Source organism: Pteropus vampyrus, unplaced genomic scaffold (genome assembly GCF_000151845.1).
Source record: "Pteropus vampyrus isolate Shadow unplaced genomic scaffold, Pvam_2.0 Scaffold653, whole genome shotgun sequence".
In the NCBI taxonomy this organism is placed as follows: Eukaryota; Metazoa; Chordata; class Mammalia; order Chiroptera; family Pteropodidae; genus Pteropus; species Pteropus vampyrus.
This window is the reverse complement of record NW_011889434.1, coordinates 52,319-75,211: the sequence shown is the minus strand read 5'-3', so window position 1 is coordinate 75,211 and position 22,893 is coordinate 52,319. Positions and strand designations below refer to the sequence as shown.

Sequence of the window (22,893 nt, the reverse complement as noted above, 5' to 3'; positions counted from 1 at the left end):
CAATGGAATACTATTCAGTAATAAAAAGAAGTAAACTTTTGAATAAACTCATGCAACAACATGTGTGCATCTCAAATGTACTTTACTAAGTGAAAAAATCTAGACTCAGAAGGATATGTATTGTGTGATTCCATTTATATGACATTATATAGAGGCTAATCTAAAAAGATATAAAAGAGGTTTCAGAGGCTTCCAGTCAAGATGACAGAGTAGCCTCCTCTTACAACTACATCAAAATTACAATTAAACTACAGAACAGTCATCATTGGGTGTTGCTTGAAGTCTAGCTGAACAGAAGTCTCACAACTGGGGATATACAGAAGAGACCACCTTGAGACTGGTAGGAGGAGTGGAGATGTAGAATGAGCTTATTCCACACTCTGTGTATCAGTTGAGAATTGGGAGGGATATCTTGGCTGTGGATGTACTCCCAGAGAAGTGAGGGGTCCTGATACCACATCAGGCTCTCCAGCCCAGGATTTCAGTGCCGAGAAGAGAAGTCCCCACAACTTCTGGCTGTGAAAGGCAGCAGAGACTGTGGCTGAGTGAGATGAAAGGTGTCTGGAGTGGCAGACACTTCTCTTAAAGGGCCCGCACAAGGACTTACTTGTTGATAACTCACTTGCTCTGATCTCCAGCTCTGGAGCAGCACCTTGAAAGGTGCCAGGGACATATAGGGAGAAACTAAAGTGTCTGGCTTTGGGGTAAGGGCTGGAGGGACAGCCTTCTCCCAGACAGAAGTGTTGGCAGAGGACATTGTTCTTTTGTTGAGTTCTCCCTCTCCAAATGTACAGGCACAGGCAGACACCATATCTTTGTCTCCATCAACCTTGCTAACACTAGTCGCCCTGCCCTGATAATTCCTTGAGACTCCACACCATCCAACTTGTGGGCCCACCCAAGCTGCTTCTAGCAGCTTTTTCATACAAACAGCCTGTCTTGGTTCATGAGGACTTTCCTAAAATCTCTCAAAGGTTTGCAAAACCCAAACAAGTAGCAGTTGGCCTTGGCATGTCCTGTACCTCTTCCTGAGCAGCCCCAAGTCTGGTACTAGTGGTAACCAGCCTCAGTTCACGACTTGACTTCTTGAGGAACCTCCAAGCCCAGCACAGGTGACGGCCATCTGTGGATTGCTTGGTGACTCTTGCCAGGTGGCTCCAGTAAGGGCACAGGCTATGCCTTACTTTGCCTGAGGTGGGGCCCCACCAAGGATGTTCCAGGGCTGACACGCCTGGCAGCAGGCTTCAGACTGAACAGAAGCACCACCTGGGGCTGCATCTGAGGATGACACATCCAAAGGGCAGACTGGGCAGGCACAAGTGCTCTGCTAAAGCAAATCCTGCTTCATAGGATCAGCCCCTCACCAGCCAATCCTCACAACCAATCAGTCCAAATGTCAGTTCCTTCCACTGATATGCAAACAGCAACCAAGACTCAACTACAACAGGAGGGCACACACAACCTATACAAAGAACACTCCTGGAACACCTGGCTCAGGTGACCAGGGAAGACTGTGCCATTGGGTTCCACAGGACAACTATGATATGAAGCCACTCTACAAAGACCAGGAGGCATAGCAGACCTACTTAATACATAGAAACAAACACAAGGAGGCAGCCAAAGTGAGGAGGCAAAGAAACATGTACCAAGTGAAAGAACAGAGCAAAGCCCCAGAAAAAGAACTAAACAACATGGAGACAAGTGATCTACCAGATGCAGAGTTCAAAACACTGGTAATAAGGATGCTCAGTGAACTCAGTGATAACTTTAACAGAGAGATAGAAAACACAAAAATAGAGATAGAAAACATAAAGAAGAACCAATCAGAAATGAAGAATACAATAACTGAAATGAAGAATACATTAGAGGGAATTAAAAGCAGATTATATGAAACAGAGGATCAAGTTAGTGATTTGGAAGATAAGGTAGCAGAAAACACTCAATCGGAACAGCGACAAGAAAAAAGGAATCCAAATAAATAAAGGTAGTTTCAGGGTCCTCTGAAACATCAAGTGTACCAATAGTCACATCATAGAGGTACCAGAATGAAAAAAGAGGGAAAAAGAACTGGAAACCTATTTGAAGAAATAATGACATAAAACTTCCCTAACCTGGTGAAGGAAGTAAACATACAAGCCTAGGAAGCTCAGAGTCCCAAGCAAGATGAACCCAAAGAGGCCCACACCATGACACATGATAATTAAAATGGCAAAGGTTAAAGACAAACAGAGAATCTTATCAGCAGCAAGAGAAAAGCAGTTAGTTACCTACAAGGGTGCTCCCATCAACTGTCAGCTGATTTCTCAACAAAAATTTTGCAGGCCAGAAAGGATTGTCAGGAAATATTCAAAGTGATGCAAAGTAAGGACCTACAACCAGGATTACTCTACCCAGCAAAAGTTATCATTTAGACTCAAAGAACAGATAAAGAGCTTCCCAGAGAAAAAAAATGCTAAATGAATTCATCACCACCTAACCAGTATTACAAGAAATGTTAGAGTGACTACTTTAAGAAGAAGAAAAAGGAGGAGGAGGGGGAGGAGGAGGAAAGATTGAAAATATTAATAATAAAATGGTAATAACTACATACCTAGCAACAATTACTTTAAATGTAAATGGATGCTTAAATCAAAAGACATAGTGTGACTGAATGGATAAGAAAACAAGACCCTTACATATGCTCCCTACAAGAGATTCATTTCAGATCAAAAGACACACACAGTCTGAAAGTAAAGGGATAGCAAAAGATATTTCATGAAAATGAAATTTTAAAAATAGCTATGGTAGCAATACTTAGACAAAATAAACTTCAAAATAAAGGCTATAACAAGAGACAAAGAAGGATCCGGTAATCCCTTCTCTGTGTATTATCCAAAGAAAATCAAAATAGTATTTGAAGGGACATGCAAATTCACATGTTCATTGTAGCATTATTTACAATAGCCAAGGTATGGAGGCAATCAGGGTGTCCATCAATGGATGAATGGATAAAGAAGAAGTGATACATATATGGACTGTGACTCAGCCATAAGGAAAGAAATGGAATCTTGCCATCTGCAACAACATGGATAGACCTTAAGGGTATTGTGCTGAGTGGTATAAGACAGAGAAAGACATATGGCATATGATTTCACTTACATATGGCATCTAAAGAACAAAAGAAACTAACAAGCAAAACAAACAAACTCATGGATACAGAGAACATTTTGATGGTTGCCAGATGGGAGTGCGGTTAGGGAGGGTGAGTAAAAAAGGGGAAGGAATTAAGAAGTACAAATTGGTAGTTACAAAATAGTCATGGGGTGTAAAGTATAGCATAAGGAATATAGTCAATAATATTGTAATAACTATGTATGGTGTCAGATGGGTAGTAGATTTACTGGGGTGATAACTTTGTAAGTTTTGTAAATGTCTAATCGCTATGTTGTACACTTGAAGCTAATATAATATTGTATGCCAAATGTAATTGAAAAAAATTATTTAAAAAATGAGGCTTCAGTGGTGGGGATGAGGGGAGTGATTGACTACAAAGGTGCAACACAAGGGAAATTTTAGGGTCATAGAACTCTTCAGTATGGTATTGTGGTAGTTGATACATGGCTATATGAATGTGTCAAATTTCACAGAACTGCACACCACAAAGGGGAGCCCTAATGGAAAGCACACTATGGCAAATGAATCTCACTGTATTATAGATGTATGCCATAATCTTATTGAAAAGGGTAAGGAAAAAAACGCTGACCTAAGTTGCTTTTGAAAACAGTGTTTTGACTGGGTATTACAAGGCTCAAGATAAAAAGAACTGTACATAAATGTTGTGTCCTGGTTGGGAAATTTATTTCTCACAGGGGTACATGATAGAAATTATGATACTACTTTATATACTAGTGTTAAATAAATAAGTAAATAAATTACACTCAAGAAGAACCAAGTTTCTCATTGTCAAAGATAGAAATTAAAAATAAGAGGAGAGAAAGCTTAATAGTTATCTGTGGTAATGGATGAGAGTCATATGTATCAGTATGAATTCTGTATGTATACATAGATAGATAGATAGATAGATAGATAGATAGATAGATAGATAGATAGATAGATATAGATAGATAGACAGACACAAGAAATAAATGTAGACAGGTATATATATACAGTTTAGTAAACATACATGTATCTTCTTGTTCTATCATCTGAGAAGTCCTAGAAGCAATGACACCCCAGTAGCCACCAGAACACTCTGTACTCAGATCTTAATTACTAAATATGATTATTCAATGAAAGTAACCAAGACTCTTCAGAGAAATAGCTGATTATTGGGCTGGGAAAAAGAAAATACAGGATGAATCTGGGACTTCTTGTAGTGTACCAGAAAGCAAAGAAACGGAAAAAGGATGAGGGAATGCCAACATGAAAGATCTTCCAATGACCAAGGGTGAAACAATTTGGGTAAAAAAATAAACAAAAATAATGATCATATATGATTATAACCCTCAAAGTCTTAAAAATCCATGAGTCATACTGATAGAAACAAATAATTGTATCGATAAATACATGGTGGGAGTGGGAATCTTCCTTACAGAATAATTTGAAATACTAAATGTAGAAGGAAATGAGGAATATAAAAAAAATACCATCAGAACATCACATAATAATTACTGCAGGCAAAATGCACAGAATATTTGGATAGTCTCAAATTATCTGACCTCAAATATTTATTAATTACTGTAGTTGTTTTCAAACATATACCCACAAATTCTTTCATGCAACTCTCTCCAGGAGGTAAAGTTTAATTCCCCTCCTACTTGATATGGGCTAGACTTAGTAACTTGCTTCTAACGACTAGATTATGAAAAGGAAAAAATAGTAACTTTATACATGGAGAAACCTGGTAGACATCATCTTAACCCAATGATCAAAGTTAACATCACCAGTGATCAGTTATGTTGATGTTATGTAACCCTGACATTGTGATGAAAAGGGCACTTCATCTCTGTGGTATTCTTTTCCCAAACAGTAACCACAATCTTATTATGAGAAAACATCAGACAAACCTAAATTAAAGAGCATTCTACAAAATATCTCACTCTTTAAAAGTGTCAAGGTCAGGAAAAACAAGGAAAAACTGAGAAACTGTCACAGAGTAGACTAAAGAGACATGTTAATTAAATGCAACATTGTATCCTGGATTGAATCCCAGAACACAAAAAAGTATATCAGCGGAAAACCTGTAAAAATCTGACTAAAGTCTAATTTAGTTAATAGTATTGCACGAAAGTTAATTTCTTTGCTTTTGTAAATGTACCATAATTATTAAGCAAAGCTGGGTGTAGGATATAAGGAAACTGTAAATTTTAAAAACACTTCTTTCGAAATAAAATTATTTCAAAACAAAAAGTTTAAAAATAGACCATACTGAGTTTCAAGAACCCAAAATAAAACTCTCTTAATGAATGAAAGTGACTGAATAATTGAGGAAACAAACTGAAATGTCATTAAATGAATTCATTATTCAGTGAGAAAGGGAAGATTTTACAGAACACAGTTGATGACAATTACTAGGAAAAACAAAAGTGTCCCATATTTATACAAGAAAATCGGAACTACTTTATAAACTAGTTGGATGTGTATATGCGTATGTATGTATTGTGTGTATGTGCATGGATTGGTATTCTCTAAATATCGTTCTGCCACTTTCTTCACTCAGAAATATAACTCAGCTATGGCCATGCCACCCTAAATGTGCCCGATCTCACTCGTCTAATCTCGGAAGCTAAGCAGGGTCGGGCCTGGTTAATACTTGGATGGGAGACCACCTAGGAAGACCAGGTGCTGTAGGTGTTCAAAAAATATATATATATATACACACACACACACGCACACACACAAACACACATATATATGTACACACTTATATAAGATATATATATGTAACTTAAATATAATTTGATGTCACTGTATGTGCATTATTTCATTTCTTTTTATATTTGCATAATTTCCACAGTATGGACAATTCATTTAATCATTCTCATATTAAGGGAAATTCAAAATGGATGATTCACCTAATCGTTCTCATATTAATAGACATTTAAAATGTTTCCACCAACTTGATATTTCAACATTGGAGTGGTTACAAAGTTGAACCACATAAGGTTTTTGTCCTTATGACGCTTTCAGATAAGTGAAGGATACAAAGTAGAAAGCCAATGAAACAGGGTGAAAGTATTAAAATGGGGTTTAAAGGATAATGTAGTACAGGCAACTGAGGCAAAATCAAGAGGTCAGTGAAGATTTCCTTTCCATTATAAGTTTAATTTTTAAAAACACCCAGCCAACAGCAACAGCACTATTTCCCCAACAGCTCTGCTTCTGCTACAGGAAAAAATTGCCTGGCCCAAGCTGTAGTATAGCTGAAGTGTGCTCTCTTCCCCATCTCCATCCAAGCAGATGCTCTACATAGATGCGTATCTCAGAGCTTAAGTAAAGCAGTCTCAAGAATCTAGCTGAGGTGGATCCTGAGCATACTGTCACATATTAAAATTCCAAGCAGACCAACTCAGGGTTTCCTATTACTGTGGCCAACACGGACACTGTAGGGACACTTAAAATGGCAGTGGTTATGATACAGTATTTCAGGTTCACAGCAATTCATAAGCATTATGCCCTAGATAACTGGATATCTTTGCCACAATAATCTACAATGTGTACAGCATTTAGCTGTGAGTTCAGAAAGTGGACAGAATTATCTGAAAGAGATGAGAAATATCATAGAAGTTGTGCTTCAAGTTAAGTCATTTGCTCGGATGTGGCCAGTGGGTATTCTGAATAGTTTGTGGAACTTCTGAAACTTATCCATGTCATATTTCCAAATGTCAGGGAATGCAGTGACAGGAGGGATGGTAGAAGAGTTTACTTTCTGAAGCAGGTACAATCTAAAAGGAAATCAGCCTAGATTCTGTGTGCACTTCTCACATCAGAACATGAGTAGACTACCCTCAGTTGAGCAAAGTGATGGGATGTGTTGGGTCCACTTGTTCTCTGAAGTAAATCATCTCAGATAGCAATCTCTTGAGTCCACTCTATGCAGCCAAACCTTTGGATCTGGAGCAGATTTTGCCATACTGGGAGGGATATTTTTAAGCCATATGAAGCATGCTAGAGAAATGAGGAAGAGCAACAGCCCCCTCAAGCTCTTCTATGGAATGAGCTCTGAAACAGCAATAACAAAATGTGCAGGAGGAGTTGCTGAATATAGAGCCTCAGAACATAAGACTATGGAAAGTGACTTCCAAAAGGAACATAGAAAACAATATTCTGGATATCATAGTCTTGTATAAGACCTCCTGGATGGTAAAATTCTTCCTCATTTCTCCTCCCCTCACACCACCTGGAGACTTTGACCTTTGGAGATATCCCTAGTGCCCTCTTGGTTCACAAGAACAGGACGTTGATTGGATCAGAGGCTCAGGGTGTCTACTCTCCAGAACTCATGTCTTCATTTTTAAAGTAAACATGTGCACCTTTTTTGTTCCTGTTAAAAATATAGTTTTTACTTCAACATAGTGTTATTGTCTTAAAGAATCTACTTATATTTAAAAACTACTGTGATTAATTTATTTTCAAAGGTAGCTGCGTATTATATTGATTCACTGAAATCATTTAGGGACAAGGATAAAAGTGAAGGCTTGTGTCATCTGGCTCTTTGTCAGGTGTGCACCAGTGAGGTGACTGATCTCTCCTTTGTGAGTATTTAGGAAAACAGGGTCAATATCCTCTGGCAATAGCTTCATAAAAATGGTGTTAGGGTTGCTTTAACTACATGTAAGCAGAACAAGCAGAGGAAAAGACAATGAAATTTCTGTTCCAATTTTTATGCAGTAGGGAATAAGGTTTCTCTGTGAGCCAATTGGCAAACAGCTCCTTCTGAAACACTGATATTTCTGGGTGATGCACCATTTAAAATTACAAGAGAAAAAAAAAGAGTGAATAAACAACATAAAAATAAAATAAAATTACAAGAGCCACTCAAGCATCATGAAAGCTGGAGCCTGACCTCTGCTTCTCATTCCCAATCTACATCTGATCATCTGCCTGGTTAGATAATCCTTCCTTCTCCATTCACTCTCCACCACCTCAGAAAAAAACACACAGGAAAAGGGAAAGGTATACAAGGCAACCTTTACTAAGGGCAAATAAGGGGTGCAGACTCTATGTGCAGCATCGACAGGTGAAGGAAAGATCGCTTCCAGCTGGGGTGGTTTCAGAGGCTGGATGATGAAGGCTGGGCCCTTAAGAATGAGCAGGACCAAGATCTAGAAAGAAGAAGAGGGCAATCAGGAGGATGAAAATGGTGTGCAAGGACAAAGAGAGAGAAGAAAGAATACTTGGGGCACGGTGAATGAGAGTACATTTTGGATGGCGCAAAGGAATGAATGACAAGGCTGAGAATATGTGTCCCAAGTGTCAATTCTGATCAATGCTGAATGTCAGAATAAGGAAAGTAGGATTTACTTCGAGGATGGTGGGGTTACCATCCAGGACCTTCAGGCAGGAAAATGACAAGTTTAAAATAAAGAAGAGTGAAGTTTAATTAGATGTTAATGTGCAAAGTAAATTGAGAAGTGAGAAGGAGGTGCAGAAGGCAGATAGGCCAGAGAAGCGTTACCAATGTGAAGCAGTAAGGACCCAAACCTGTACACAAATGCTTACAGCAGCTCTTTTCATAATTACTCAAAACTGGGAAAAACCTAAATGTCCTTCAGTGGGTAAATAGACCAATAATCTAAAACATCCATGTAACAGAATACTGCTCAGCAAAAAGAAAAGAATGAACTACTGATACATGAAACAGCTTAAATGAATCTCCAGGGCATTATTATGAGTGAAAGAAGCCTGTCTCTAGATGTGACATATAGTAGATTTCATTTATATAACATTCTGAATAAGGCAAAACTGTAGGAATTTGGAATAGAGATCAGTGGTTGCCAGAGTTTGGGAAGATGTACGATATGACTACAAAGGGAGGTTTTTGTGAGTAATTGAACTGTATATCCTGATTGTGTGGTGGTTACACAAATCTATATACTTGTTAAACTTCATAGCACTGTACACCCCCCAAAAAAGGTCAATTTTGCTGTCTAATACTTTTGAAAAAAATACCAGAGTTGTCTCCCATTACATGTAACATCTAAAAGAATGGAAACATTTTGTGGTAATGATTACATCTTTATAATTCACTAGCTATATTTACATTAAAAACTCTCCCTCAGATAGTAGAAAATGTATCTCTCAGCTGTAGAATAACCTTTTTATGCTTAAATATAAATTATTAAACATTATAAACAGCCAAAACGCTTATTTTTTTCCAACCCTTCCTTCCCCGTGGTAGGTTCTGTTGTTGGCTGCCACATCCCACTGTGACCATCCTAGACAAGAGACCCCTCTCTACCTCCTTTCCCTGACTGTGCAGCTGGCTTCACTGGCCAGATTGCCGTTCCCTGCATCAACGCACCTCCAAGTACCAGTGGATTCTGGATTATGGGGATTATCAGCTTTCTCTTTTAACTAATATATTTTGTACAGCCATGATGTTCCCTCTGCTTTCTGATTACAACACTTACGCATCTTGACTGTTCTCTTTTTAATGGAACAAAGTGAATGATATCAGAATAACTCAAGTGTGCCAATGAATAAATGAACATTTCACCTACTAATAAGCCTCACATCAAATAGTGAGATATAGGGAACTCTCTCCTTTCTTATTGTTACATGAATATATGAGTTATTTTCCAACGCGTTTCCTTGAGTTCCAAAATAAAGTTCACTCTGTGGAAAGCAGGCTTTTCTGTGGACTCATTTGATTAACGAGACACTGAATCCTACAGAGGACAGGAGGTCTGTCTGAAGCCTCCATCTGAAACCCAAGTGGAATCATCCATCACTCATCAATGAAAAGGACATCCAACACTTGATAACTTGAGTTCAGCCAGAAAGAGAAAAAGTAGTGAATTACTTACGTAAAATTGCTAACAAGAGAAAAGTGGGTCTCTTAGCACCAATTAATTTGGGAGACAGTTTTTAAAGTCGCTGTTTCAGTAAGAGTTAAATTTCTTTTTCTAACACACCAATATGTTGTGAAAACCGTCATTTCATTTGTAGCCATTAGAAAACTTTTCCAAAGTCTTAAACATTGATGTAACAAATTTGTCCTTCATAATGTGTCAAATATTGCTTACGTGGCATCTTTCATCAAAATATTTTTAAAGAATGCCGATTGTTTAAAACAGGAGTCCTTGACCCCGGGGTGGTGGACGAGTAACTGCTTCGTGGCCTGTTAAGAAGCCGGCAGCACAGCAGGAGGTGAGGGCAGCAGGCGATCAAAGCTTCTTCTGTTTTTGCAGCTGCTTCCCAGGGCTAGCATCACTGCCTCAGCTCCACCTCAGATCATCAGGCATTAGATTCTCACAGGAGCACCGGTTCCTGGTGCCAAAAAGGTTGGCGGCCGCTGGTTTAAAACATTAAACAAAGCAGAAATCTATTCAAAAAAACTATTTTTGAAAAGCCCACACCCTCACTCCTAGATTATTTTCCAGTCCTACCCCCATCTACCACCTTTGCCCATTTTAACGTTAAATAGGACTCCAGGGGAACTGGTTGACCGTAGGGTCTTGGGGGAGGAGGGGGAGTGGTTGAATTGGAAGTGAGTGAGTGAAAGAGATGATTTCCCAAAGAAGGAGGAGAAATGATCCATCAACCCCAGGAGGCTGGTCCTCCCTGGTAGTCCGAGAAAGGCGAATAGAAATTGCAGGGAGAAGACACCAGTTTTATTGTCTCTGATTGGCAAATACGAAAAAAAGATTGACAGTATCAAGTGGAGAGAATGCAGAGGAGGCGGGCTGCAGAGTTAAATGGGAGGAGTAGCTGAGGACTCGAGCTCATTGATGACGCGCGAACCTCACGTGACCAGGAGTCGACGTGTGCAGAAGTCCTTATAGTCCGGGGCCTGTTTCCTTGTAGCAGCTCCCTATTGCTCAGAAGGAGGAAAGCGCCTTGGAATCCTTTCAGGTCGGTATAAGGTGGGCGCTGCCTTGAGGACCCTGGGGTCTAGGAGTCAGAGAGCAGAAACCAAGCGAGGCCGGCACTGCTTTCCCAACACTACGGTTCCGCCAAACTCCCATTTTTATGCAGAAAATTTTGGGCTGTTAGGTTGGGGGAGGGTGAAGAGGGAGAAGGGTAGCCAATTGAGGGTCGAGCGCGAGAGACTTGGAAGCAATTTGGAAATCAGCTGCGTCTCCCATTCCTTCCTCGCGGGGAACCGGTGCGGACCGAGGTGGGAGGGCGGAGTTGCCTTAAAAGGAGAGGATGAGGACGTGGGGAAACTTTAGACGAACAAGGCCTAGAACCGTGAAAGGGACCCGTGAATCAGGCACTGGCCTGCTCACCAAGCACTCCTGTTGGTCTCCAGGACTCTTGGACTCTTGGGCGCGACACAAATCGAGTGAAGAAAGAGAGAAAAATCTCGTGGATCCCTGCAGGTCAGTGTAAGGGTGCAATTGCCCCAGATCCCTTGGGGTGGGAGTGGGAGTGTGGATGACACCAAAGCACCTCCCTGGGTCGCTGCAGCCTCTCCCCATCCAGAAAAAGTGCTAGAGGCCTTTGCAGTCCCTGCGGCGGAAATGAGGTGGGGGCGGGGGAGGGGGAGCTGGAGAAGCTTGGAAGGGGGAGGGGGAGGGGAGGCCAGAGACTGGACCAGCGGGTCTCAGGTGAGAGGCTGGAGGTTGGGATGGCTTGGGAAAGCCAGAAAGGGCGGGAGTGTTAGAGACCAGCGGAGAGGAAGGGGTTAATTGCTTCCGCGCAGCACGCATTTCTGGGCTAGGAGAGGCCTGTAGCAGGGCTTGCTGGGAAATGGTGGGCTGGAGCGGAAGGAGAGAAGACGGAGCTGGGACAAGAGGGGGAGGGAAGGGAGGTGGAAGAAAGGGTGGAGTCAGGGGAGTACAGAGCCTGAGAATCTAACCTCTATTTGGAAAACTTGGACTATTAGGGACCTGAATGAAAAAAGGCCAGTCTCTATGGGAACGCATACTGTGGATGCTGGTCTCTTTGCCTGGCATCTAGTCATTTTTTTCTGTTTTCTAGGATTAATTTATTCAAAAGGGAAATAATAGAAAAATACTCAACATGCAAAAGTCGTGTGAAGAAAATGAAGGAAAACTACAGAGCATGCCAAAGGCCGAGGAAGACCGCCCGTCAGAAGATGTACTACAGGAGGCAGAACGAAATCCTCAACCTTCGGAAGAAGGTGTGAGTCAGGAAGCAGAAGGAAACCTTAGAAGCGGGCTGATTCAACCTGGGCAGGGATTTAAAGAGGACACTCCTATTAGGCATTTGGACCCTGAAGAAATGCTAAGAGGAGTAGATGAGTTGGAAAGGCTTAGGGAAGAAATAAGAAGAGTAAGAAACAAGTTTGTGATGATGCATTGGAAGCAAAGACATTCACGCAGCCGTCCTTATCCTGTGTGCTTTAGGCCTTGAATTCTTTTTTTTTTTTTTTTTTTTTTTTGTCTGATAGTAAAATCTGGCCCCTGCTTTCTGTCTGTTAGCATTTTCCAATGTATCTCTTACCTTTGCTTTACTTCTAATCACCTGGTGGAATTTTGTTTTAGGTAGTTTCCTTGTTACCAGCATCTCACTGGATTTTGTATTTTGACTCATTCTCCAGGTCTATTTTTCAGTTGGGAAGTTTTACACATATGCATGAAAATATGTTCGTTCCATATTGTAAAGTAAAACATAACAAGTTATGAAGCAGCATATTTAGTATCAGCTCACATAATGTAGGTTAAAATCCCAAATTGTGTGTGTGCGTGTGTGTGTATACATACATATATCAAAAACTGTGCTTATATTTCTGCGTGTGAGTTCTTTTTGCTTATATGTATTTTTTAATGAACACATGTCACAGAATTGAATTTTTTAAATAAGAGTCAAATAATTTGCAACCAGCTTTTAAGGGCAATGGGGGCACCTAAACTCTTGATGAAATAGCTATTAAGATGTAAACCTCAAATCACCTCTGGATCTCTAAGCCAGAGAAATAAAACTGGCAATGATTACAGATACACTTGTTTAAGACTTGATCTTTTCATGGGGAAACAAACATTCGCCTCACAAGGCTGATGTGGGGAAGAAAGGAGGTGACTCTGAGCTGTGCTTGGCTGGCCATTATTCCTACCTATGCACAGAGAACCTTAACCCACCACAGAACATCAGTTATTTGAGGGCGGGCCTGGCATGACTCAACCTGTGCTCAGAAACAAGTCCAATAGGCAGGGAGGTGGAGGCTTCCATGCTAGTCCTCTGCTGGTGAGCTCCACCCTGTCTCCTTCCTTGGGTCCCGCCATGCCCGTTGGGCACCACTGCCTCTTCTGGGTCCTGTGCTCTCTGCTAGCCCCACTGCTGCTGGGGCACTGGAGTCCTCAATGTCAAAACCCCAGTGAATTCCCCGGATTTCCCATGAAACCCACTGTTTTCTAAAGCCTCTTTCTTCCCTATAGTGACACTTAACACAGGTGGGGACTGTTCCAGGATTGCTTGGGCCACAATGTCTTGCAGAGTTTTAGCAAAATAGCCCCTTCTGATTTCAGTCCCAGGACTTCTCCAGGAGTCAGACATGACGAGTCCAGTTTTGGAGTTGGACCAGGGTGTAAGTCTGAGTGAAAAACGCTGTAGTCAGAGTTGTTGCCCTAGGTCTAAAGACAGGTTTTGTCTTCTCATGTGAAATTATCTGTCCCTGAAGGCTCGTGAAGAGCCTGCCCTACTGGTTTAGAATACTCAAAATATGCATAAATTGCACAAAGCAATGCAAGAAACATCTAAGGAAACAGTCTCCTTCACCCCTACCCTATCCCCAGTTAAAATGTGAAAAAAAAAAAAAAAACTTCCAAAGGCACTAAGAATTTTAGAAATGCATTTGAAGTCTAATGGCTACTATGTAAATGTTACAAATTATATTTCCTCTACAGATCAAACAAAGGCTATCTTTTCCTCCTGATATCCCCACATGCTTGTGTTTAACCGACAAACACATCGTGTTTTAATATTTCATAAATTTCGTCATTGATTATTACCAAGGAGCTAGTAGGTTTGTCCAAATTCTGCTATGGCTCAATAATCTTTCGCAAGACTTTTTATTTCTCTATATTGTGAGAAGCAATTCCAAAAAAGAAACTGCATGGAATGGATTGCACTCCAAATGTTTTATTAAAGTCTTGCATAATCGCCTGCATCAGAATGACCTGGGGAACATTTTTAAAATGATGGTTTTTGGGCCCCACCTAAGACTCCCTGACTAACGGTGGGCTGTAGAAGTAACAGTTCATAAGCTCCTCCAGGTGACTACGATACATGCTGAAGCATGTGGACAACTGGTGTATACAGTATGCTTTCCATTATCACAAATATGAACCAAAAAATAATTAGAAGAAAATATTGGTGAATGTTTATTGAAATTCAGGATTTACAGGCTTATAACAGCATTTATTTTTTAAGTATGAACTTTTAAAGGAAACAATTGATAGATTTATACACAAAATTTAAAACGATTCCCTTCAAAGACAAGATAAAAAGCCAAGAGAGGGACTGTAATGTAAGATGCTTTTTTCTGACCGTACACTATGTTTGGCCATGCATTCACTTCTTCCAATGTCAGTAAAACAAATTCAGGTTCTCTTCAAGATTATGGCAGCCTGATGGTTGCTGGTGGTGCTGGATTCCGGCTGGAGTGAGGTGAGGGTCCAGGGGCTCACTGTGGCAGTTTTACAGACAGGATGAATCCATCCCCCAGTGCTCTAAGGAGTAGCACTCAGGCAGGATGTGGAAGGGCTCACTCCAACCACATACCTTTCAGGTGATCTGACTTTGATTTCTCTACTCTAGGCTGCAGCAGGCACCAGATCCTTCTAGGCTGATGGTAGCACTGTTCTGGACATACTTACCTGGAGTGCGACAACTGTTCCCACTGCAGGTCATAACATTTTGCCTTTCCCTCATTTTCCTTTTCTCTTTTGGGGAACTTTTTTAAGGGACTAGATCAAGCCCCCCAAAATTCCTAACTGGAAATATTGGTTATGATAATATTTGGCCAAGCAGTTGTCTGAACTGGGTCTGACCAGGTAACTTGGAGTTAAAGCAGAAGGGGCTGACTCTTCTCTCAGAGTTCGTTGAAGTAGTTCCTAAAACAATTGGGGTGGAAATGGGGGTAGATCTCAAAAAAGACCTCCCTTTCCCCTCTCCTACCTTGTTCATATTCCCAGAAGGGCCTTGGATGTGCCCCTGCCTGTTTTGGTGGTGTGGTGACTTTAGCTCTGTGTGTACCTGGTGCAGTGCTTCTGATGTCTGCATCAGCCCAGGCCTAGAGGCACAGGAGACCAAGGCAAAGGGAGCTTGCAAATGCATGTGGTCCTACAGCTCAGGAGAAAAGGGGTGTCACCTCCTGCGTAAGTACTCTTATGCACTCCGGGCCCAGCCACAACTTAGGGGCCAGGACAGTCAAACTGTGAATTGGTGTGGAGGTGCTTTTGAAGGCATTGATGATGGAGGAAGCTATGCCATTGTGGCCCTTGCTCTTTAGTTCTGTCATCTGAAGAATTGTTACATTTTTCTGACATCCTAAAGAACTGTTGGGCAATAAGATGAAGATGAAATTCAAATTCTTGGGTTTAGGAAGGCAAGGTGGTTGGGTATATGATGTAAGATCCAGATAAACTTGGTTCCAATCTGAGCTATTCCGTTTTCAGTATGCTACTTTGCATAAATCATTTATCTTCTTTCTTGGAGGAAATCTACTGTTTTGGAGACTAGGCCATTAGTGGAGTCCCTGAATATAAAACTCTTAGATAAAAGAGAAAATTTCCTCTCCTCTACCATCATTGCTGTTATTGTTGTAGTTGTCGTCGTCGTCATCATCATCATCATCATCATCATCATCATCAAGGAATGGTATTGAATGAATACTCAGTGGATTTCTGTTGGGCCACATCTGTGAAGGTTTATAATAATCAGTGTTCAAGCCCTAGAAATTCATTATCTGAAAGGGTGAACCTAGTATAATGGTAAAACACTTGTATTCTCTGCTTATAAGAAGTGGGAGGCCGGATTGTTTCATTCATGTATAAAATGAGTATAACCCTATAAAACCCACAAGACTGTTGTAGAAAGTAAATGCAGAGAATTATATGAAATTCCTGGCATATGATAGGCCTTAAGAGAATGTTAGATCTTTGATCATCATTATCATCAGTGTCGTCATTATCATCATCATCATCATCATCAATCATCATCATCAGGTGATATTGACACAATATTCAAATAAGAACTCAGAAAATTTGTGCTTCCTTGGCTCCACATCACCCTTGTAGAACAAAGTCAATGCTTATTCCTTTCATCCAATTTTCTCCCTTGCATAAAACAAGCAAATAATACATAAACTAAATGGAATAACTGTCATTCATTTGGAATTATAAAAAAAAAATTGAATTCTATCTACATTTACATCATTTATGCACTCTGGTGCCATTTCTGTATTGGAAGATGAGAAAGAAAATTCCCTACATGTTTCCATTTTATTTTGTAACTTGCTGGAAAATTTGAAATTATGAGAAAAATCTTACTGTCATGAATTACAAAATATGATGTAGATATATATCATTGACATGGAAAGCTGTTCCTGACATACTGTTTTGTGAAAAAGCCAGGTGCAACACACACACACACACACACACACACACGTAAAGGATAAATATCAAAATATTTGAAGTGAATATTTCTAGATGGTGTTTTCATGGAAAATTTATAACTTCATCTTAAACCTTATATATCCAGGTTTAACTTTTTCAATGAGCATGTGGAGTTTTTATGATTAGAAAAAGTAAAGGTGAAAATAATATAATTCTGTTTCTCCTTTCTCTTAGCCAAGATAGGGGTTGTTGGCTTTTCCAGTTCCTTATTTGCTTTCTGTTCCATCTTACTTCTGAGAAGAATCTGGTATAAGTGTCAAACCTCTGTGGGTCCTGGCTGAGAAGTTCCCCTTCCCTATGCCACCTCCTCATTACTCTCTTTTGTCAACTAAATTTATACTGTATTTCTGTCTTTGGTCACATTTCATAACTACATATCCTCCCATAAAGCGATATTAAATATCCTCCCATAAAGCGATATTAATTTTTCAAAAATAAAATAGCAATAAGCATAACTTTCAAAGAACATTATGAAACTGATTCCTAATTCTGCTTAAAAAATACACAAGTAAAGAAAAATACTGGAAGGATATACCCTCAGTCGCATTTGCTAGAGATTCATGAATAAACATTTCATTTATTTATTCATTCAACAAATATTTACTGGATGAAAACTATGTGTCAGGCTGTGCTAGCCAAAATCAATTCATCCATCCCAGACTTTTCTCCTGAGATTCTATTCAACTGCCTGCTGATATCGATCACTTGGACTAAGACAAATGTTATCCAACCATACGGGCATAATCCTGCATGGAAACATACTCATTGCTTTTAGCTAGTTTATCCTTAATCCTGGAGGTTCACCACAGACATGGGTGTTCACACATATATGCATTCACACATTTACATCTATATTGCTATACCTATATATCTATATCTATCTATATATCTATTTCTATCTATATCTATTTATCTATTGAAAACCATATAGGTGCCCTCTTCAGATTGCTGGCAGCCCTCTATATGGACATGCTTCTTATCCTGCTCAGACTCTGAAATCCTTCTCTAGTCTGCCATACATTGTCTCCAGGTGGGCACTCTCTTCGACCAAAGAGAACCGCAATACCCCTCACCTGGCTATATCCTACCTGGGAAGCCCTCCTCACAATTTTTAGGCACTAACTCTCTACAATGAGCCACTCTCCCTAGATGAATGCCTTTCTCATCCTGCTCAGGCTGACACAGCTCACTTCTCTCCTTTGGGGAAGACACCTATCTTGCTCTTCCTCATCTAATGGTGTTAGGACTGAACTGTTTGGGAAGGGAAGGGAAAAGAAGGGATGAAAAGAAGGAACACACTTTTTAATTTTGTTTTTATAACTGAACTATGTGAATATATTACCAAGCTAAAAATATAAAATATGTTGTGTTTGTGTAAATCCAAAGGTAAATAGAGTTTGTGTTGCAAAATTGCTCAGAAAACAGTACTTGATCATAAACAGATCACCACCTTCATACCCGGTTGAGGATATCCTGTCAATAACTCCATTAAAATGATGTTAAGGTTGCCTCTGACTACATGTAAGCAGAGTAAGTAGAAAAAGAGTTAATAAAATCTCTGTTCTCAACTTTGTGTGCTCAGAAAGAAGGTATATTTGTGAGCCAATCAGCAAATAGCTTCTTCTGAGCCTCCAAGATTTCTGGAGATGCACACTTTAAACATTAACAGAAGTCACTAAAGCAGAATGAGAGTGGGCACCTGCCTGCTACTAACTGCCTGAGAAGATAACCTCTACCCACCCCCTGCCCCCATACACACACATACAGGGGGACAGGCCATCCTTTGTTAAAGATCACAGGAGGGATGGAGGACCTATGTGCTGTGCATCAATGACATAGATGGGAGAGACCACTTCTAGTTTGCGTGGTCTCAAGTGTTGTGTGATCAGAGCTGGGCCACGTGGAATGAACAGTACAAGGTTCTAAAAGGAAGAGGAGCCAAAAGAGGCAAGGGGGAAAATGGAACTCTAACTCACAGTGCTCAGACTTTCGACCTTCACTGGGTCTTCCTTACTTTGACTTGGGTGAGGGTGTTTCTGCTTTGTTTGAAGACCTATTAACAACTTACCTGAAGGTACCTTGCAAGGGAGAACAATTATCTTCATTCTCTCTCTATTGCCCCACAGACACAATCATTTTCTCTAAATCTGTAACTAGAATAAAATTCCAGCATGCCAGGGCGGTGGGGGAAGGGAGGTAGGAGGACCCTGCAATTAGAAAAATCAAATAGCCCACACACCAGATGAATTACAAACTTTTAAAGATATATATTGTTATATTAGGAAATAAAATATTACCTATTTCAGTTTCATTTTGGGGTGAGGTTGTCCCAATTCAATAGGTACCAATGACTTCCTAATTCCAAAGTGTAGAACAAGGTGATGAAAACAAGTATTGCAAAGGACTTGGATGAGTACTGACTTGGTTCCTCTTCCAGCCTACAAAAGACATTTGAGAGGCCAAGAAGATTGTTTGAGATTGGAAGAGGATTTCTAATGAGAACTGTTGACATTTCATGAATATTTCTACCACAGAGAAGGAGTAGGGGTTCTTTGTCACCTTAAGCTTAAGGCAAAAAAAAAAAAACTTCAATGAAACTAATCAGAGCCCCTGGAACTTTGTAGCACAGTAGGTATCTAACTCATTTCTGAGAAATCTTAAAGGCAAGAGACTGACTAGCCAGTTGATTTGAAATCAGAGTGAAGAAAGTTTGGAGAGAGACTAGACTTCTTGAATTTGGGAGTTAAATTGAGCAAAGGATGTGTGAGTGGTTCCTGTAAACATAACATGGGCCATGCAGGAGATAGAACATGTCTAAGATCTAGGTCATGATGATCTTCTGGAGAATCTAGGAAACCTCATCAGAAATAACCTAGAGGTATACTATTGGAAGCTTAAAGGATAAAGGAGTCAAAAATGACTAGACCAGGGATATGTATTTGCCCATTTCAACAGACAGCAGGTGAGAGCTCATGAACAATGGGTGATTCATTACAGAACCCACAAAGGAACCATACAAGGGAAGAAGTCCACCTCAAATACCCTTTGTTTTTATATATCTAAAAATAAAAAGCTAAAGTGAGAGGCAACAAGTGTTTATTTGAGATCTAAAAGAATGGTTATTCAGTAAGCACTGATTCAGGCAGAAACTCAAATAATGTTCCAATTAGGAGGTGAAAGCAATGGGTATTTATGAGAAAGGAAAGGGCAATAACATCAATAGAAGGAAGGAATTCTATGGGTGTCAATAAGGTAAGGGAAGAATTTCTATAGGTGCAAATAAGCTAATATAATGATGCTAATTCTGAAGAATGTCTATAGTTTTCAGTTGATAATAGAATGTCTGCTTTCCTGTTAGCTTTGCAAACAGTTGTTTGGAATAAAATGCTGTTTTAGACCCAGTCCAAAGGTTATTTTTCCCTGTTTAAACATTCCAAAGGTTTGAGGAGCAAGACATGCAAGGCAGTTCTTCTGGGATGGCGGCTCTGACTCCATTTAGAAGTGGCTCCATTTATATTATTTTTCACAATTTCCAGTCTGGAAAATGCCAATATTAGATGGCTATAACAGTACCTGTTATATAAGACATTATTATTATTATTATTATTATTATTATTATTATTAATTTATTTTACTTCCTCTCTGCCCTTGTTGAATGGAAGCTCTTGTTACTAGAACTGACGGGGATTTTTTTACTTTACAAGAGCAAGAAGGAAAGTCATGGGCTATACCCTAGATTTTACCTAAGGGACAGGAGAAAAACTAATACCAAAGGGCAGGTCTGCATGGTTAGCAGAAAGAAAAAATTGTTTTATTATTGCACTAATCAAGTTATGCTTTATGTATAACTTTTGGGAGGACTGCCAAACTGTTTTCCAAGGTTACTACATGCTTATACATTCCTACCAGCAATGTATGAAGGTTACAATGCTTTACATCCTTGCCAACACTTTTTTAAAAATAGTCTTGCTAGTGATTGTGAGTGCCTAAGAGGCACATCCCCAATGGTTCTGCTATTGTCTAACCTTTCTGCAGAAATTGGTCCTCCTGACGAATTTACTCCAGGACCAGACTCTACCAATTCACTTGGAAATGTTTGACCTAATGGTCAGAAACCACTCACATTTTATTGTTTTCCACACATGTCCTTTGACTTGTGCGAGCATGTCCCACAGCTTTCTGACAGGGTAGGTAGATAGGTAGATATGAGCCGGAGGGAAAAGGACAATGAGGGATTAAGGAAGCCCCAAGACCGGTTTAGCAGTAAAACGCACATAACAGGACATTGTAGTTAAATACAAGATATCTGGTGGCTTCAGGCGACTCTCTAGTTTTCCCACGGTCAACAAGATTAACTAGGTCTACAAGATTAACTCAAAAAGATAACTAGCGCCTTCTGGCACCTCCCGCGTTCTCCCATAGTCAGTTAACCATAGATGGCAACTATATACGACTTTACGCTGGGGGCGCTCAACAGGTATGGGCAAAATTAGTTTACTGAACATACGCCTACCCTCAAAATCCCCATGGCGCAGGCGTATGGCTTCCCACCTATGGGCAGAAAGTACGCATGCCCCAGCTTGGAGTAGGTGGGTCTAAGGAAGGAGCAGGGAATTCGCACTGCTCGAGGTGGGTGGGATAAAAGGAGAAAAAAAGAATCCTTATTATTAAACCCTCGACCCTCAGCTTCTCGGCACACTTGATTCTCTGTTGAGCTGCCAGGTTGGAATTTTCCCAAGTGTACTTTGCTTTGCTTTAATTAATAAAATCGCTTCTGCTTGCTACTCTGCGTCTATCTTCTGTGAGCGACGGACCTCCGCACGTCTTTCGTGGGGGATCCAAGGACTCACACAACAGACATCTAAGCGCTGGCAACACTTCCAAATGCAATTCCTGAGGCCTGACATCCTTTTCAGATCTCCTTATCAGAAAGGATCTGAATAAGTCATTTATATGAAGCTATACTTGACTAACTGTGATGAGTGCGTGAAACTTCCACAAATGAGAAAAAGCGAGAAGGTGCCCTATGTGAAAGACTCAGAGTGTTCAGCTTCTTTAAGTTTATGAAGACCCCAGAGGCCTTGCCTTTGCCCTTGAGTTCTGTGACATGACTCCTGCTTTTGTACTATTTGAAGATGATGTGAATGCTTATGTAGAAAGCTGTAGGGAATTTACAATCAGCTACTAGAACTAATAAATGAATTTAACAATGTCGTAGGATACTAGGTTAATATGGAAAAATCAACTGTATTCTTATATAGTATCAGCAAACAATGAGAAATTAAATTTTAAAATTTCCATTTACAAGCAGCAACAAAACCCCTAAAATACCTAGGAGCAAATCTAACAAAATATGTTCAAGACCACCACAATGACAACTATAAAACATTGCTGAGAGGATTTACTAAGATCTGAATAAATGGAAGCTATACCATATTCATGTATTAAAAGACGATTAATATAGCTATTTTCACCAAATTGATCTAGATTCCTGATAAAACTTCCTGCACGCTTAAAAAAATAGATAACCAGCTAATTCTAAAATTTATATGAAAATTCAAAAGACATAGAATATCCAAAGCAATTTTAATAGAGAAGAACAAAATTGCTAGACTTTCCCTACCTCATTTCAAGACTTATTATAAGGTTACAACAATCAAGACAGTTTGATATAGGAGAAAAGATAGACATATAGATCAATGGAACAGAATAGGAAGAACAGAAACAGACCTACATATATATGAGCACTTGATTTTTGACAAAAGTACAAAGGCTATACAATAGAGGAAGAGAAGTCTTTCCAACAAATAGAGCTGTATTAATTGCATATCAATATGGAACAAAATGAACACCAGAGTTTATTTCACACCATACACAAAAATTAACTTGAAATGGTTCATAGGCCAAAATGAAAAGCCTAAAAGTATAAAACTATTAAAAGAAAATATAGGAGAATATCTTCGTAACCTTGGATTAGGCAGCACATTTCTTAAATAGAACATAATTATAAAAGAAAAAGTGGATTAAATGAACTTCATAAAAATTTAAAACTTGTTCTTTGAAGGAAACCATTAAATAAATGAAAAAGCAAGGCAAGAATAAGAGAAAA

At 39.7% G+C, this 22,893-nt stretch overlaps 2 protein-coding genes and 1 pseudogene across 3 annotated transcripts in view; 2 read left to right on the top strand and 1 right to left on the bottom strand.

Annotated features, from left to right (window-relative positions):
- BEX3 (brain expressed X-linked 3) overlaps positions 1-22,893 on the bottom strand; it is a 128,526-nt gene that overhangs the window by 101,202 nt on the left and 4,431 nt on the right. The window lies entirely within an intron of this gene.
- Positions 5,710-5,832, top strand: LOC111733835 (annotated as a pseudogene).
- TCEAL8 (transcription elongation factor A like 8) lies at positions 10,899-13,109 on the top strand. Its single transcript, XM_011385075.2, has 3 exons — positions 10,899-11,055; positions 11,456-11,525; positions 12,127-13,109. Exon 3 carries the CDS (start codon positions 12,169-12,171, stop codon positions 12,520-12,522), a length of 354 nt encoding a protein of 117 aa, XP_011383377.1. The 5' UTR covers positions 10,899-11,055; positions 11,456-11,525; positions 12,127-12,168; the 3' UTR covers positions 12,523-13,109.